The sequence below is a fragment of the Lepidochelys kempii genome, chromosome 8 (assembly GCF_965140265.1).
Source record: "Lepidochelys kempii isolate rLepKem1 chromosome 8, rLepKem1.hap2, whole genome shotgun sequence".
Classification (NCBI taxonomy): Eukaryota; Metazoa; Chordata; order Testudines; family Cheloniidae; genus Lepidochelys; species Lepidochelys kempii.
In genome coordinates this window covers 44,359,384-44,373,776 of record NC_133263.1, presented here as the reverse complement: position 1 = coordinate 44,373,776, position 14,393 = coordinate 44,359,384, and the positions used below count along the sequence as shown (strand labels likewise).

General features: G+C 44.2%; 1 protein-coding gene across 10 annotated transcripts in view; it reads left to right on the top strand.

Moving 5' to 3' along the window:
* Positions 1-14,393, top strand: part of PACS2 (phosphofurin acidic cluster sorting protein 2) — a 209,295-nt gene that overhangs the window by 66,433 nt on the left and 128,469 nt on the right. For 9 of the 10 annotated variants that reach the window (XR_012160291.1, XM_073356257.1, XM_073356258.1 and 6 more), the window contains exons 3-5: positions 2,270-2,359; positions 11,017-11,142; positions 13,492-13,654. Coding sequence is in view for 9 of the 10 variants with exons in the window: in XM_073356257.1 (XP_073212358.1) it covers positions 2,270-2,359; positions 11,017-11,142; positions 13,492-13,654 (379 nt within the window). In the remaining variant the exon portion in view is untranslated. The remainder of the gene's footprint in view (positions 1-2,269; positions 2,360-11,016; positions 11,143-13,491; positions 13,655-14,393) is intronic. The other variant, XM_073356256.1, reaches the window with a different exon arrangement.

The following is a 14,393-nucleotide window of genomic DNA, read 5'->3' as shown; positions in this document are numbered from 1 at the left end:
CCGACCTATTCATGATGACAACAGCACCTCCTTTGTCAGCCTTTTTAATTATGATGTCAGAGTTGTTTCTGAGGCTGTGGATGGCATTGCGTTCCGCATGGCTGAGGTTATGGGGCAAGTGATGCTGCTTTTCCACAATTTCAGCCCGTGCACGTCGGCGGAAGCACTCTATGTAGAAGTCCAGTCTGCTGTTTCGACCTTCAGGAGGAGTCCATCTAGAATCCCTCTTTCTGTAGTGTTGGCAGGGAGACCTCTGTGGATTAGTATGTTGTTCAGAGGTATTTTGGAAATATTCCTTGAGACGGAGACGTCGAAAATAGGATTCTAGGTCACCACAGAACTGTATCATGTTCCCCCTGAAACATGATCCCCTCTCTTGAGGGTCCCTTTTAAACCCTGCATAGTTCTTCTGTGTTCCTGGCCTTTGGCCCTTCCGTAGGCTCCCCAGGAATCAAGCCGGAGTCTTTGGAGATAATAGCTCTGCCACTGCTCCTTAGCAGCCCTGAGGTGTTTGCTGTAGCGTAGCTTATCTTGAGCTCTTTTTCCTTCCTGCTTATTTTTGCTGACAGTTCCCTATAGAGTTGCATGAATATAGTCACATGGTTAGCATGCACTATTCATACATTAGTGGTGCTCCGAATCAGTCACATCAGCTCTCCCAGTTGTATTGCAAGTCTGTGTTTCTCTTAAAGCCCCAGCCGCCAAAGTCATTTGATTAGGTGAGAATCTCAGCTTTCATTTTAAAAGTTAATTTATATCTTTAATGGTTGCAGAGGAGCTGGTAAACCTGACCTAAGGACTCAAAACCCAGCAGGCAGATAAAAAGAAGCCTCTATTTATTGGCTTAAAAATAAAAAAATATAATTTTAAAAAGAATCACATGTTTGAACATTTGGGGCTGGTACTGCAGGAATATTGCTGTATGCCACTACTGTATTACTAACTGCAAATCTGTCCAAATCCCCCAATGGCCAAGTACTTTGCTTTCATCTGGGTAGGCCTTTGTTGGGGGAGTGCACAGTCACTCTGTTACTGGTATGCTCACAGCATAAACACAGACAAGTTAGATACAAAGGGGTTCTTGCTGGAAGGCTGCAGTATAGCACAATATTTTTCTTAGAATTCAGAACAGGAACACGTAAGAACCCAAAGCCAGAGCAACAAGGTGCGGTGCTCCTGAAAACAGACACAACTCACCTCCACTTTACTGTGAACTGTCTGTAGACTCACTGCTGCTGATCCTAGATTGTGCACTTCCCTATGTAGCCCCCCAGCCTGGCAGCAGGACCAAGAAACCCCCCAGAAATTTCAAGTGACAGCTTAGTTTTAAGTTTTCCATACACTACTGTTACAATCACTTGGTCCATAGATCCCTAAGGAGGTGTTCCCATATCCTCAATAAATGGTACCAGTCTGGGCGATTCCACCATGCAGCACATGAGCCATTCCTGCAGCTACTTCTATTTCTTTCAGATGAAGCCTCATCTCCCCTTTATTGGCATCCGTAATGGTTGTTTGAACAGGCCTCCCTCCCTGAACAGGGAGCCCACTTCACTTGCAGACTACCAGCTGCTCAGCATCCTAGAGCCCCACTGTGTCCCTGCTTTGCTGGGAGAAGCTGCTGCTTGCCTTGGTGTTGCCTGGTGTAGAAATGGGTTTGGCAAAAGGGGAGGCAACACAAGGGGAAGGGTGGTTGGAGGACAGGGTGTAGATGGTGTCAGGGAGCAGAGCAGGACTAGCTTCAAGCTGGACTAGCTTCTGCTTCCATCCAGCAGCACCATACAGTAGAACCTCAGGGTTACAAACACCAGAGTTACAAACTGACCAGTCAACCACACACCTCATTTCGAACTGGAAGTAGGCAATCAGGAAGTAGCAGAGACTGGGGGCAAAGCAAATCCAGTATAGTACTGTGTTAAATGTAAACTACTATAAAAAAGGGAAAGCAGCGTTTTTTTTCTGCATAGTAAAGTTTCAAAGCTGTATTAAGTCAATGTTCAGTTATAACTTCCCAAAGAACAACCATAATGTTTCGTTCAGAGTTACGAACGTTCGAGTTATCAGCAACTTGCATTCCTGAAGTGTTCGGAACATGGAGGTTCTCCTATCTTTTCACTACAAACCCTGCTGTCTGCGAGAGTGCCCCCTATTGATTGCGTCCAAACTTTGGCAATGAGCCAGGTTGCACTAGCCAGTTCCCAAAGGGTGAAAGGAACAAGCCGGGACTAATGCTCAGACCTTTACTTGACCAGGTTTTCTTTCTGTGTAGGGCTCGAAGCGAATACTACGGTCTCATGAAATTGTGCTGCCACCAAGCGGACATGTGGAAACCGAACTTGCACTAACTTTTTCACTACAGGTAACATAGTAACAAAGTCCAAAGTGAATGTGCTCATCTGATTTTTGCATTAAACCAAGTTCTGATGTATTTGTTTTAACAAGTCTTCATGTAAATGTTCCTCTGAAATAATTATAGGCAGTTCTGGCAATGGCACCTGTAGTCAACGCTTTTTCATTATAAGCTAAAAAGCCATTTAGGTTGAAATTTTCCATGTGATGGAGCTTCTGCCTCAGGCTGAATATTTTGGGACATTTCAGCAGAAATGGCCTAGCCACTTCCAAGAGCAAGACTGGAGAAAAATAGCTGGTCTTGCCAATGTTAAATTCTTACAGCTGATTTGAGGAGCTCTAGCACCTCCGTGCTTTGGAGCAAAGATTTGAAACTTGACAGGGCTAGCATTGGAGTGGGAGGTACAGGTTTCTGTTCCTGTGGAAATCAATTGGATATTGGCAAATTGTAAGCTTCTGAAAATGGTAGTTTCCATATCCTTAGTGGAGTTTGGGGCTGGGATCTAAAAATCGCTGAAAATTGTCGGTACATGCTCAGTACGAACCCCCAGAATGCACAGTGTGTGTCCTGCTCAGCAGCAGCGTTCCCTCCAGCAGAAAGGCAGAATGTCCTGCGCTGGGGTATATGACATTATCCTTCCCCTGCATGCAGTCTGTTACCTAGCTTGGATCTCATGCATCCAGGAGTGCTGCAGGGCTGAAAAACTGCCCCTTCAATTGCTGCTCCTGGTTGCTGGGGCTGTTGCAGGCGCAGGTGCTAGGCAGAGCAGGAAGGCTTTTTTCTGTGCTTCCATTGCTCTCCTTGCTAGCATCCAGGTAACGTGGAGGGAGAAGGAAGAAGGGGCAGGCCTGGGGATGAGGGGGAGCAGGATTAGGAGTCGAGCAGTCTATGGGGGATGAATAGAATGAAGAAAGCCATTTAATGGGAGCAGCTGCCTCAGGCTGGCCTGCCCTTTTCTCTCCTCCATCTCCAAAATCCTCCAGCATTCTTCTCTGCAGTTGCTCCTGGGGTGGCTTTGGATTTCCCACTAGCTTTTTCAGGATCCCGCATCACCAACTTCTGCTAGGTGTGAGAGATGGGCTCCTTTCTCCTCTCACGCTCTTCCTACTGCTCTGGGGTACCCTTGTGGGAAAATAAGTGACTGCTCTTCAGTGACAAGGAATGCCACACATGGAACAGCAGCCTCCTGGCTGGGAGCTGGCAGGAGGCCATGAGGTCTAGTCCGACTCTTCCACTGACTGCTGTTAATTCTAGGCACTCAATTGCCCTTACCACAAACCAGGCCTCCTACCTTAGACTAGTGTCATCCCCCACATTTTACAGAAGGGAGTAACTGGGAGGCTGCATAAAATCCCCTTCTGCTAGAGTCAGGAATGGAACCTGCTTTAAAACTGCTTTAGAACAGGAGGAAAACAAGAACCACAGGCGCACACAAAGAGTTCTCTGATTGTTAGTCACTTGGCAACTTCGGATTCTGCAAATGCTGTGCTTGCTTTTAAAAAATAAAGCTCTTGCCTTTTCCCTTTTATGGGAAACATTAGCTTGGCCACCTTTCCAGGGGTGGCACAGTGGGAGTTTCGCCTAAGGAGCACTAAAATAGGGCCCTCACCAAGCTCTGCCAGTGCATGATGCTATAAATTAATGGTAGATGGATATTAAGTCTTGCCTTTTTGCCGAGATTAGACAAATCAGGCTTCCTGCGGATATAGGGATGCAGGTCTCCTGCTCTAACCACTGGATGTGCTGCTCTGATCTTCCGCATGCGGAAAATGAGGATGGAGGCTTGTTTGCTATGAGTGAATTGCACTCTTAAGGGCTGAGAGCGGTCCTTGTGGTGAAGACGGCGTGCCCTAAGCATAGCAAAGTACAGGCTAATGAGACTCAGAAATGTTGCTAATCTGGAATAGCCCCATTCGGGGAATGCTTAGAAGTTTTGTTTTTTTCAAATTTGCTGAACTGTTTGGCTAGAAAGAAATAAGGTCCCAGTACAGTGAGGTCTGGACAACAGATAGGGTCTTTCATACTCCAAAAGCAGTTAAACCCTGTGCTACACATGGGTAACGAGAGCAGAGGGAATGGGGATAACTGCGATAGTGCTTTTGTCATCTGTTGCCTGAGAATCCTGGGAGCTGCCAAGCCAAACTGAGACATTGAGATAGGTGCTTACCTAGCCCTTCTCTGATACAGGCTGAGTTAAATGGGGCCTAACTGCCAAACAAGTTTTCACTGCAGAGTGAGTAGAGGCAGCAAAGCTGTAGCTCAAGAATAAAATAACATGCAGCTCTGAGAATTTTTCTTCCAGGTGTTGGCTAACTGTAGATGCCCAGTCTTGCAGCAAACCAGATCTCCTGAGGTGATTAGGGGTGAAGTGAGACACTCTCCCTCACCCCATTCCACTAGGAGCAAATGCTTTTACCTCACATAGCTGGCTAAGCATATGGTTTTCTAGGACTTCCAGTTACCCAATAGCTGGAGGCAGGATTTGGCTTCTCTTCGGTCTGCATTAATACATGCACTCAGTTAAGAGAACTATAGCTACCAGGGAAATAGGCAGCGGTGAGCACACTCTAAATCTTCCACTTCCTCTGCACCTGAGGTTTCTCCTCTTTACTTCTCTGACTTGCAGCATGTATCTTTTGGACATCTCATGGATGCACTGAGTTTTAATTTACCCTTCTAGCTTAGAACACACCACCGTTTAAAATGTGGAGTTGTAACATGTAGAACACTGTCCTACGGTCCATCAGGGTCAATTTGCATTGACGTGTTTGGGAGTTCAGTCTGAGCAAGGACTGCAGAACTGTGCCCTAGACACTTAGACTCACTGTGTTTAAGGTCAGAAGGGACCATTGTGATCATCTAGTGATTCTAGTCTGACCTTCTGCATGTTGCAGGCCACAGAACCTCACCCACCCACTCCCGTAATAGACCCTTAACCTCTGGCCGAATTACTGAATCCTCAGATCATGGTTTAAGACTTGAAGTTACAGAGAATCCACCATTTACACTAGTTTAAACCTGAAGTGACCCATGCTGCAGAGGAAGGCGAAAAAACCCCGGGATCTCTGCCAGTCTGACTCAGGGAAAATTCCTTCTTAACCCCAAATATGATCCTGAGCAGGTGGGAAAAAATTCTCTGTAACTCAGAGCCCTCCCCCTCTAGTGCCCTGTCTCTAGCAATTGGGGATTTTGAGCTTTTATGAAATGAAACCGGAGAGGCAAGTGTGATGCAGTGAGAACTGGTCACTGAGACAAGGTGAGGTTCTCATAGATTACATGAAGGATTTGTGGTGTTATGCACAGCAATGTGTGGGATGTCTTTCTGAAATGGCATAGTAGGATTTTAATGACGGGCACCGATTGTCTTTTAATTAGATGACAGCTTGAAGGTACTTTGACTCTGAGCTAATAACCACAGCCTGGGCTAGATAAAGGCCGAAACCTAAGGCCATGATGTTTGAGAGACTTCCTAGGCTGAGGGTTGTTGGCCCAAATGCCATTACTGATCCTGGGAACACCTTAAGTTATGTAATGCTATCAGTCTCCTGACCTGTGCGCCTTGCCCAGCTCTTGTACCCTTCACTGTTCTGATTTGCTCCTGCTCTGAAACTCCCTAGAGCCTAGAATTTAACCCAGGATTCCCTTGTCTCACCATTCCTCTGCTGTCAGCAAATGTGAGCGAAACCCGCTGGCAAAGTGTCCCATCCCCCTCTAGAGCTGATCCAGAGGATGGCAATTTATTACTGTTGGTCATTTGTTCAAGTTGCAGAGGTCTGTTTGATGGATCTAAAGTTCCAACCTACTGGTGACCCATGCTGATATCAATAGGATGCCACATGAGGGATCTTCCTTTTCCCAGTTTTGATTTTTAAAACCTAGGAAATTACACTTACACACAAACATGCTACATTAAAAAAACATTCAGGTTGCAAATTCAAGCTCTCAAAATTTAGGATATGCCTGAACTCAGGGGGACTGGTTTAGGGTTACACAGGCCCATCTATTATATATTTTTAGTCTCATTATTTTTCTGCAGCATCCCTGCTTCATTCAGTGCACAGGATGGATGGTGCTCTCGGGATGAATCGGGTGTGTAACGAAGGAGGCTGTTGTCTATAGGGCCTCTACCTCAGTTATTGCAGAAATTTGAAGGTGTGTGGTGAATGAGGCAGGGGCAGGAAAGCTGGGTTAGCACAGCTGAATGCTGCCCTGGAAAGTTGGATTCTATCCTTTCCTCTGCCACAGAGTTGCTGGGCAAGTTGTTTAAGACGTGATCTCTAATGATGTTCCTCATTTTCTTGGTGCGTCACTTGAACTCTTTGGTCTGATTTGCAGAAATGCTTTGAAGTGCAGAGTTGTGCTTTGAATGTATGAAGTATGTATGTATAATGCTAAGTGCTCTGAAAAATCAGGTCCTAGGGATCTCAAATTGGGCACCTAAAATTCGTGGATACTCTTGACCTTAGTTTCCTGGTGCCTCAGTTCCCCGTCTGTAAAATGGAGATAATAGCACTGTTTATTTCACAAAAGTATTGTGAAAATAAATTCATTATAGTATCTGAGTGTTTCACATACATTAGTGATGAGCACCATAGAAAAGCCCACAAGGCAATTAATAATTGTATTTTCAGAGTAGGGTTTGAATAGTGTGGCCCAGGGCTAATTTACTGCATGCATTGAGCAACAAGGGAAAAACATTGTGTGGCTGCTCATTCCGTGAGCACTGTCCATCCTGTGCACTGAATGTGTCACAGTAGAAAAATTTGCAAAAAGAAAAGGAGTACTTGTGGCACCTTAGAGACTAACCAATTTATTTGAGCATAAGCTTTCGTGAGTTACAGCTCACTTAAAAATTATGTGATCATGTATTTAAAGACTGTATCATAATGCATATGCCCAGGCAGGTCAAATGCTTGACTTTGCAACCTGGCTGTTCTTGTAACATAGTTCTTTTGTGTGTACTATATCGTTATGTGAGAAGGTGCTTTCCCATGTGTATAGACTCCATTTTAAATGTTTATTGGTTCATAATAAAACTGGATCTTGAATACTGATTGAAACACACAAACTCTCGGGGCCCAGCCTTTCTAGAATATGTGAATCACAAGTTAGGTATCCTGGTTCCTGCTGGGTATCCTGCCTCCCCTGGATCTCAGTGTCGGACACTTCAGAAAGGAAATTCCTATAGACGATACCTGGCCCTGAAGTGAAGGCCAAGAGTTCTCAGCAGGAACAGCCATGTAGTTACTAAAAACAAAACCCAAATGTTGGAAGCCCAGGGTATTAATCCTGACAGCACCTCAGTCACACTGTCTAGCCTTGCTGGTGATGACAGGACACAACTCTGACACCCTGAAGAACAAGCCAGACTCTGGCAGGCTTGTCAGCACCTGTGAGGTCAGGACTGGCTCTTGAGAGAGAACCATTTGGTGATTAGTAGGGCTGTCAAGTGATTAAAAAAATTAATCACAGTTAAACAATAACAGAAATCTAAAAATATTTAAATAAATGGCAATATCTACATTTTCAAATATATTGATTTCAATTACAACACAGAATACACAGTTGACAGTGCTCACTTTATATTATTTTTGATTACAAATATTTGCACTGTAAAAAACCAAAAGAAAATAGTATTTTTCAGTTCACCTAATACAAGTACTGTAGTGCAATGTCTTTATCATGAAAGTAGAACTTACAAATGTAAAATTATGTAGGAAAAAAACAGCATTCAAAAATAAAACAAACAATGTAAAACTTTAGAGCCTACAAGTCCACTCAGTCCTACTTCTTGGTCAGCCAATCGCTCAGACAGACACGTTTGTTTAACTTTTGCAGGAGCTAATGCTGCCGGCTCCTTGTTTACAATGTCACCTGAAAGTGAGCACAGGTGTTCTCATGGCACTTTTGTAGCCAGTGTTGCAAGATATTGACATGCCAGATGCGCTAAAGATTCATATCTCCCTTCATGCTTCAACCACCATTCCAGAGGACATGGTCCCATGCTGATGACGGGTTATGCTCAATAACAATCCAAAGCAGTACCACTGATACATGTTCATTTTCATCCTCTGAGTCAGATGTCACCAGCAGAAGGTTGATTTTCTTTTTTGGTGGTTTGGGTTCTGTAGTTTCCGCATCTCAGTATTGCTCTTTTAAGACTCCTGAAAGCATGCTCTGCACTTCGTCCCTCTCAGATTTTGGACGGCACTTCAGATTCTTAAACCTTGGGTCGAGTGCTGTAGCTATCTTTAGAAATCTCACATTGGTACCTTCTTTGCGTTTTGTGAAATCTGCAGTGAAAGTTGTAGTGTTCTTAAAACTGAGTGCTGGGTTATCATCCGAGACTGCCATAACATGAAATATATGGCAGGATACGGGTAAAATAGAGCAGGAGGCATACAATTCTCCTCCAAGGAGTTCAGTCACAAATTTAATTAACACATTTTTTTTAACGAGCATCATGAGCATGGAAGCATGTCCTCTGGAATGGTGGCCAAAACATGAAGGGGCATACGAATGTTTAACATCTGGCAAGTAAATGCCTTGCAATGGTAGCTTAAAAAGTGCAATGCGAACGCCTGTTCTCACTTTCAGTTGACGTAAATAAGAAGTGGGCAGCATTATCTCCTGTAAATGTAAACAAACTTGTTTGTCTTAGCGATTGGCTGAACAAGCAGTTGGATTGAGTGGACTTGTAGGCTCTAAAGCACGGGTGGGCAAACTACAGCCCACGGGCCACATCCGGATAGCCAGCCAATTTTATCCAGCCCTTGAGCTCCTGCTGGGGAGCAGGATCTGGGGCTTGCCCTGCTCTCGTGCTCCAGCCGGGGAGTGGGGTCGGGGGCACTCTACATGGCTACCAGAAGCAGCAGCATGTCCCCCCTTTGGCTTCTACACAAAGGGGGAACCAGGGGGCTCCACATGCTGCCCCCACCCCAAGCGCTGCCCCCGCAGCTCCCATTAGCTGGGAACATCAGCCAATGGGAGCTGCAGGGGTGGTGCCTGCGGACAGGGCAGCATGCAGAGCCACCTGACCGCGCCGCTGCATAGGAGTTGGAGTGGGGACATGCTACTGCTTCTGGGAGCTGCTTGAGGTAAGCGCCACCCAGAGCCTGCACTGCTGACTCCCTCCTGGGCCCCAGTCCCAGCCCTGATCCCCCTCCCGCCCTCTGAACCCCTCGATCCCAGCCTGGAGCACCCTCCTGCACCCCAGAGCCTGCACCTCCAGCTGGAGCCCTCACCCCCTCTCACACCCCAGCCCAGATCTCCCTCCTGCCCTCTGAATCCCTCAATCCCAGTTCGGAACACCATCCTGCACCCCCAGTTGGAGCCCTCACCTCCTCCCCCATGCCATGCCCCAACCCCCTGCTCCACCTTCTGAACCCCTTGGTCCCAGCCTGGAGCACCCTCCTACCCCTCATCCCCACCCCAGAGCCCGCACCTCCAGCCGGAGTCCTCACCCCCCCTTCCCACATCCTAACCCTCTGCCCCAGTCTGGAGCCTCCTCCTGCACCTTTTAACTCCTCATTTCTGGCCCCACCCCAGAGCCCGCACCCCCAGCCAGGACCCTCACCCCCTCCATAAACCCCAACCCCAATTTCGTGAGCATTCATGGTTCGCCATACAATTTCCATACTCAGTTGTGGCCCTTGGGCCAAAAAGTTTGCCAACCCCAACTCTAAAGTTTCGGTTTTGAGTGCAGTTATGTAACAAAAAATCTACATTGGTAAGTTGCACTTCCACCATAAAGAGATTGCACTACAGTACTTGTATGAGATGAATTGAAAAATACTATTTCTCTTGTTTATCATTTTTACAGTGCAAATATTCGTAATAAAAATATCAAGTGAGCACTGTACACTTTGTATTCTGTGTTGTAATTGAAATCAATATATTTGAAAATGTAGAAAAACATCCAAAAATACTTAATAAATTTCATCTGGGATTCTGTTGTTCAACAGTGCAATTAAAACTGTGATTAATCTTTTTGAGTTTATTGCGTGAGTTAACTGTGATTATTCAACAGCCCTAGGGGTTACACAGATCTCTGCACTCTTGCAAATAGCTGTCAGCAAGACAGAGCACAGGGATTCAGTTTGTCTACTGAGAAATAACCATGAGGACGTTGTGTGCACAAAACTCCTGCTATTCAGTAAGTTGCTTACATGAGAAATAAACATACAGTTGAGGATCAGGCTTCCCTGTGCTGTGATTGGCTGGGCCAGTTCCTTTCTTGTATAATGGACATAGGTCAATTGAGGTTTACGCGAACTGATTTCCCTTCCCAGCCACCCAAACAAGCTCATGTTCTGTTAGAGACCCATTGAAAGCACTTCTGCAGAGCTGTGTTTGTAAGATGAGTAATTATTTTGGATTCTTCAGTGTTGTGAGGGCAGAACCAACAGAGTGGTGAAAAGAGAATGTTTGGCTGTAAAAACTGGCCAAGAGTGTTCAGTCAGAAGTACCTAAAGCTTGGCCTTCCTGGGAACCAGTGCAGAGTACTAGAACAAAAGATTAGATGAACTGTAAACATCTTTAAAAGCACTGGGACTGGGCGAGGTATTTAACTTTAAGAAGCAAAAGTGTGTGTCAGCTGTAAACGGGGTAGCTGGGAGCTAGTGGCAAGAAGTGTAACGTTTTTTCAAATTGTATTCTGACTTCAGTATCCTCACTTCTTGAAAAGAGAAGGCAACAAGCTTCAGATCATGCTGCAAAGGAGGAAGCGATACAAAAACCGAACGATTCTGGGCTACAAGACTTTGGCAGTGGGCTCCATCAACATGGCCGAGGTAGATGTTCATCAACACAACTCAAAGCGTTCGGATGGAGTCAGCCAGCATATGCCTTCTATCCTCAGTTTAAATCCAAGGCTACCATTCTTTTCTGAGAAAAGTACCTAGATGACTTTCATATGTGTCTCACTTTTCAAGTGTACCAAGGTTTATAGGGCAAGAGTGTTAATGGAAATAATATAAAGTAATAAATGCTATGTATTTTCTATAAAATGTAAGCAGGAAAACCAAGGGCTGGCCTATTTCTCTTATGGTTTTTAAGGTTCAGGCTCAGTTTCAAGTACTTTGCCCAAATATGCTGTCGCTCCCCTTGTCTTTAAAACATGCTTTGGCATGAGAGAGTTTAAGCGCTTCTAATAAATATTCTTAAAAAATAATGCACAAGAACAGTCAACCAAAGATGCAGTAAATTTAGTTCAATTGAGCTAACATCTGTCTGTTTCTTGAATTCTTGAACATAAATAGCACATTTTTCTCTTACTCCATCCAAATACATTAAGGTTGCAAAGTCAAGCATTTCAAAGTTAGGAAATGCTGAAATCAAAGTAGCCTATGCAATCTTAATTCTGCCCCTTTCTGCATGTGCATGATGATAGTTCACCCTGATTGTATAATTTCCACCATTTTCAGTTGGGCTGTTCAGGCATTGAAATCTTTAGTTTTACTTTTCATGGTCATTCTTGTTAATACAACTTGATTTCTTGAATATTCATGGAAAGCAGATGACCAAAGGAAGCTGACTTTCAACTTTGAATCAGCAGTTGTGGGAGATGCTTATGGTATCCACTGAACTTGAGTTAGCTTCACACTAATTCTTTTATTCCCTAATCTACGCAGCTGTGTACTTATGAATATTAAAAATATAGTGTTAGAAGCATTGTGTAGCAGAAACCTGCCATACTACACTTAGAATAGAAATCTTCCAGAAAATATCATTCCATAAATTTAGTTCCATCAGTGGAGAATTTATTGCAAAATGAAATGGTTTAACACTGCAATTGTGCTAGGTTGTTGTGATATTAGATAATTGATTGATTTTATCTACAAATTATTTATTTTGTGCAAACTGAGCTGTTAAACGGAAATACTTTTTCACTTCTGCATTTGAGTTTCAGTTAAATCCTAATTTTTTACCTTTTTGTCTTTGTCTTGTATCATGTTTGGTTCATTGTTAATAATTGGAAATTAAACACTAAAAAATATGAGCATCACTCAAGTAAGCTCACCAGCATATCTCTTTAAAATGTTAAGCATTCACTGTTGAAATATAATACTTTTTCTTACTGCTTTGCACTTCTGACAGCAGAGGATATGAAAATGCTAAATATCTATGAAGTATTTGCAATGTGTTTGAATCTAAAAGAGGATGTCAGCTGGAATTTTTTTGAAATTCACTAACTTAAAAACATCTAGTTTCTGATAGAGCACCCTATAAATAGTACGTCCTGGAATTTTTAGTTCCTTAATTTTTACAAGAGTTTTTCTTCTCCCCGCTGATGTCAGATGCAAAACTGAACAGATAGGTTAAGGATAGGAGGGGTAGACTGGTGGGTCACCAACACAAAGGTGGCCAATTGAAGCTTTGAGTGGATGAGGTCACCCAGGGGGAAAGTGGAGAATAGGAGGGGGCCAGATATAGAGTCCTGCGGAACACTGATAAAGACCAGGAGGGGAGGTGCGACTGAAAGGGCATTTGGATGGGTGGGAAGAGCACAAGAGGGACAGTCTTGGAAGCCTAGAAGAGAAACTATAGGAGGAAGGTATGATCATCATGTTGAAGGTGGCAAAGAATGGAGAAGCAAATTCCATTTTTTATAGAACCACAAAGATGTCCCTTTGTCTGTGCTTTCACCAGTTCTCATTGTCACATCTAGGTTGCCAGCTGTTTGGGGCAGGGACTTGCTTTTTTCACTTTGTTCTGTAAAGCACCTAACATGCTTGTCCAGGGAAAGGTCACTGCGGATGGTTTCTGCAGCTGGCTTTAAAGTAGATTTGGAGGTTTTTTTGTTTGGGAATTCATGAGAGCTGGATAACTTAATGATCACTAAAATTAGTACCCAGGCAAGCTAACAGAATAATAATGAGGGTAATCCAATAACATGCTTCAGTGTGATCTGATCACGTGTCAAACTGAAATCTTCTGTCCCTGCCACTTCCTTGAGTTGATAGCCAAGTAAATTCTGAAATAGCATTAAATAGTGTCTATAACTGGTTGTTCTTCTAGACCCAGGCATTTGAGCCTTCTTGCATACCCAGAGTAACTCATTAAAGAACTCTTCCAATATTAGTGGATGGGAATCAGGCCCACAACATTTAAATATAAGACTGTTACTTCCCCAATCCCAGGTGATGCAGCACCCGACTGAAGGAGGCCAGGTTCTGAGCCTTTTCAGTAACATCAAGGAAGCCACAGCCAAAGTAGCAGAGATCTGGATCTTCTCACTGTCTAGTCAGCCAATAGACCATGAAGACAGCACCATGCAGCCTAGCCAGAAGATCAAGTCCACAGGTAAAGATATGCCCTCTATTGAACTTCAGCCCATCTGTTTCCTCTCCCGTTTCTTCCCTTCCTTTTTCCCGAAAGCCCACCTGGTTGGAAGCTGCCTCAACTTACATTTTTGTGATATAAATACAACAGAAAAAAACTAAACAAACTGGCCTTGTCTCTGCCACCACCTTGCTCCCTTCCCCACCATGTCAAATCCCCTTCTCCATCCCTCCACCTGGTCTCTTCAGATAGCATGAGCTTTCAGGCATGGACTGCCTTATGTTTGTAAAGTGCCTGTCCCAGTGGGGCCCTCGTCCTGCATGGGACCTTCAAACATCACAAATAACGTGCCACTTCCTGTATTTTGCTGATAACCAAAAGCTTCAAGGAGGGTAGGGCTAGGAAAGAGAAGTAGTAAATATCATTTAAAAAAAACAAAACTACAATGTGGTCTAGGTTGGGAGGGGTGAAGAGGAACCAAAACAGAGCACTGCAAATAACCATGGAAATCAGCTTTGTTCTCCTCCCTCTTCCATATTCTCTGTGAAGTCAAATCCTCTCTGACCTAGGGCTTGTCTACTGAAGATGAAGCTAAACCACAAAAAGGCACTCTCAGTAAAGAATGGTTTCAGAGTAGCAGCCGTGTTAGTCTGTATCTGCAAAAAGAAAAGCTTGAGTTTATGCTCAAATAAATTTTAGTCTCTAAGGTGCCACAAGTCCTCCTTTTCTTTTTGCAGTAAAGAATGAGTGTGTCCATGTG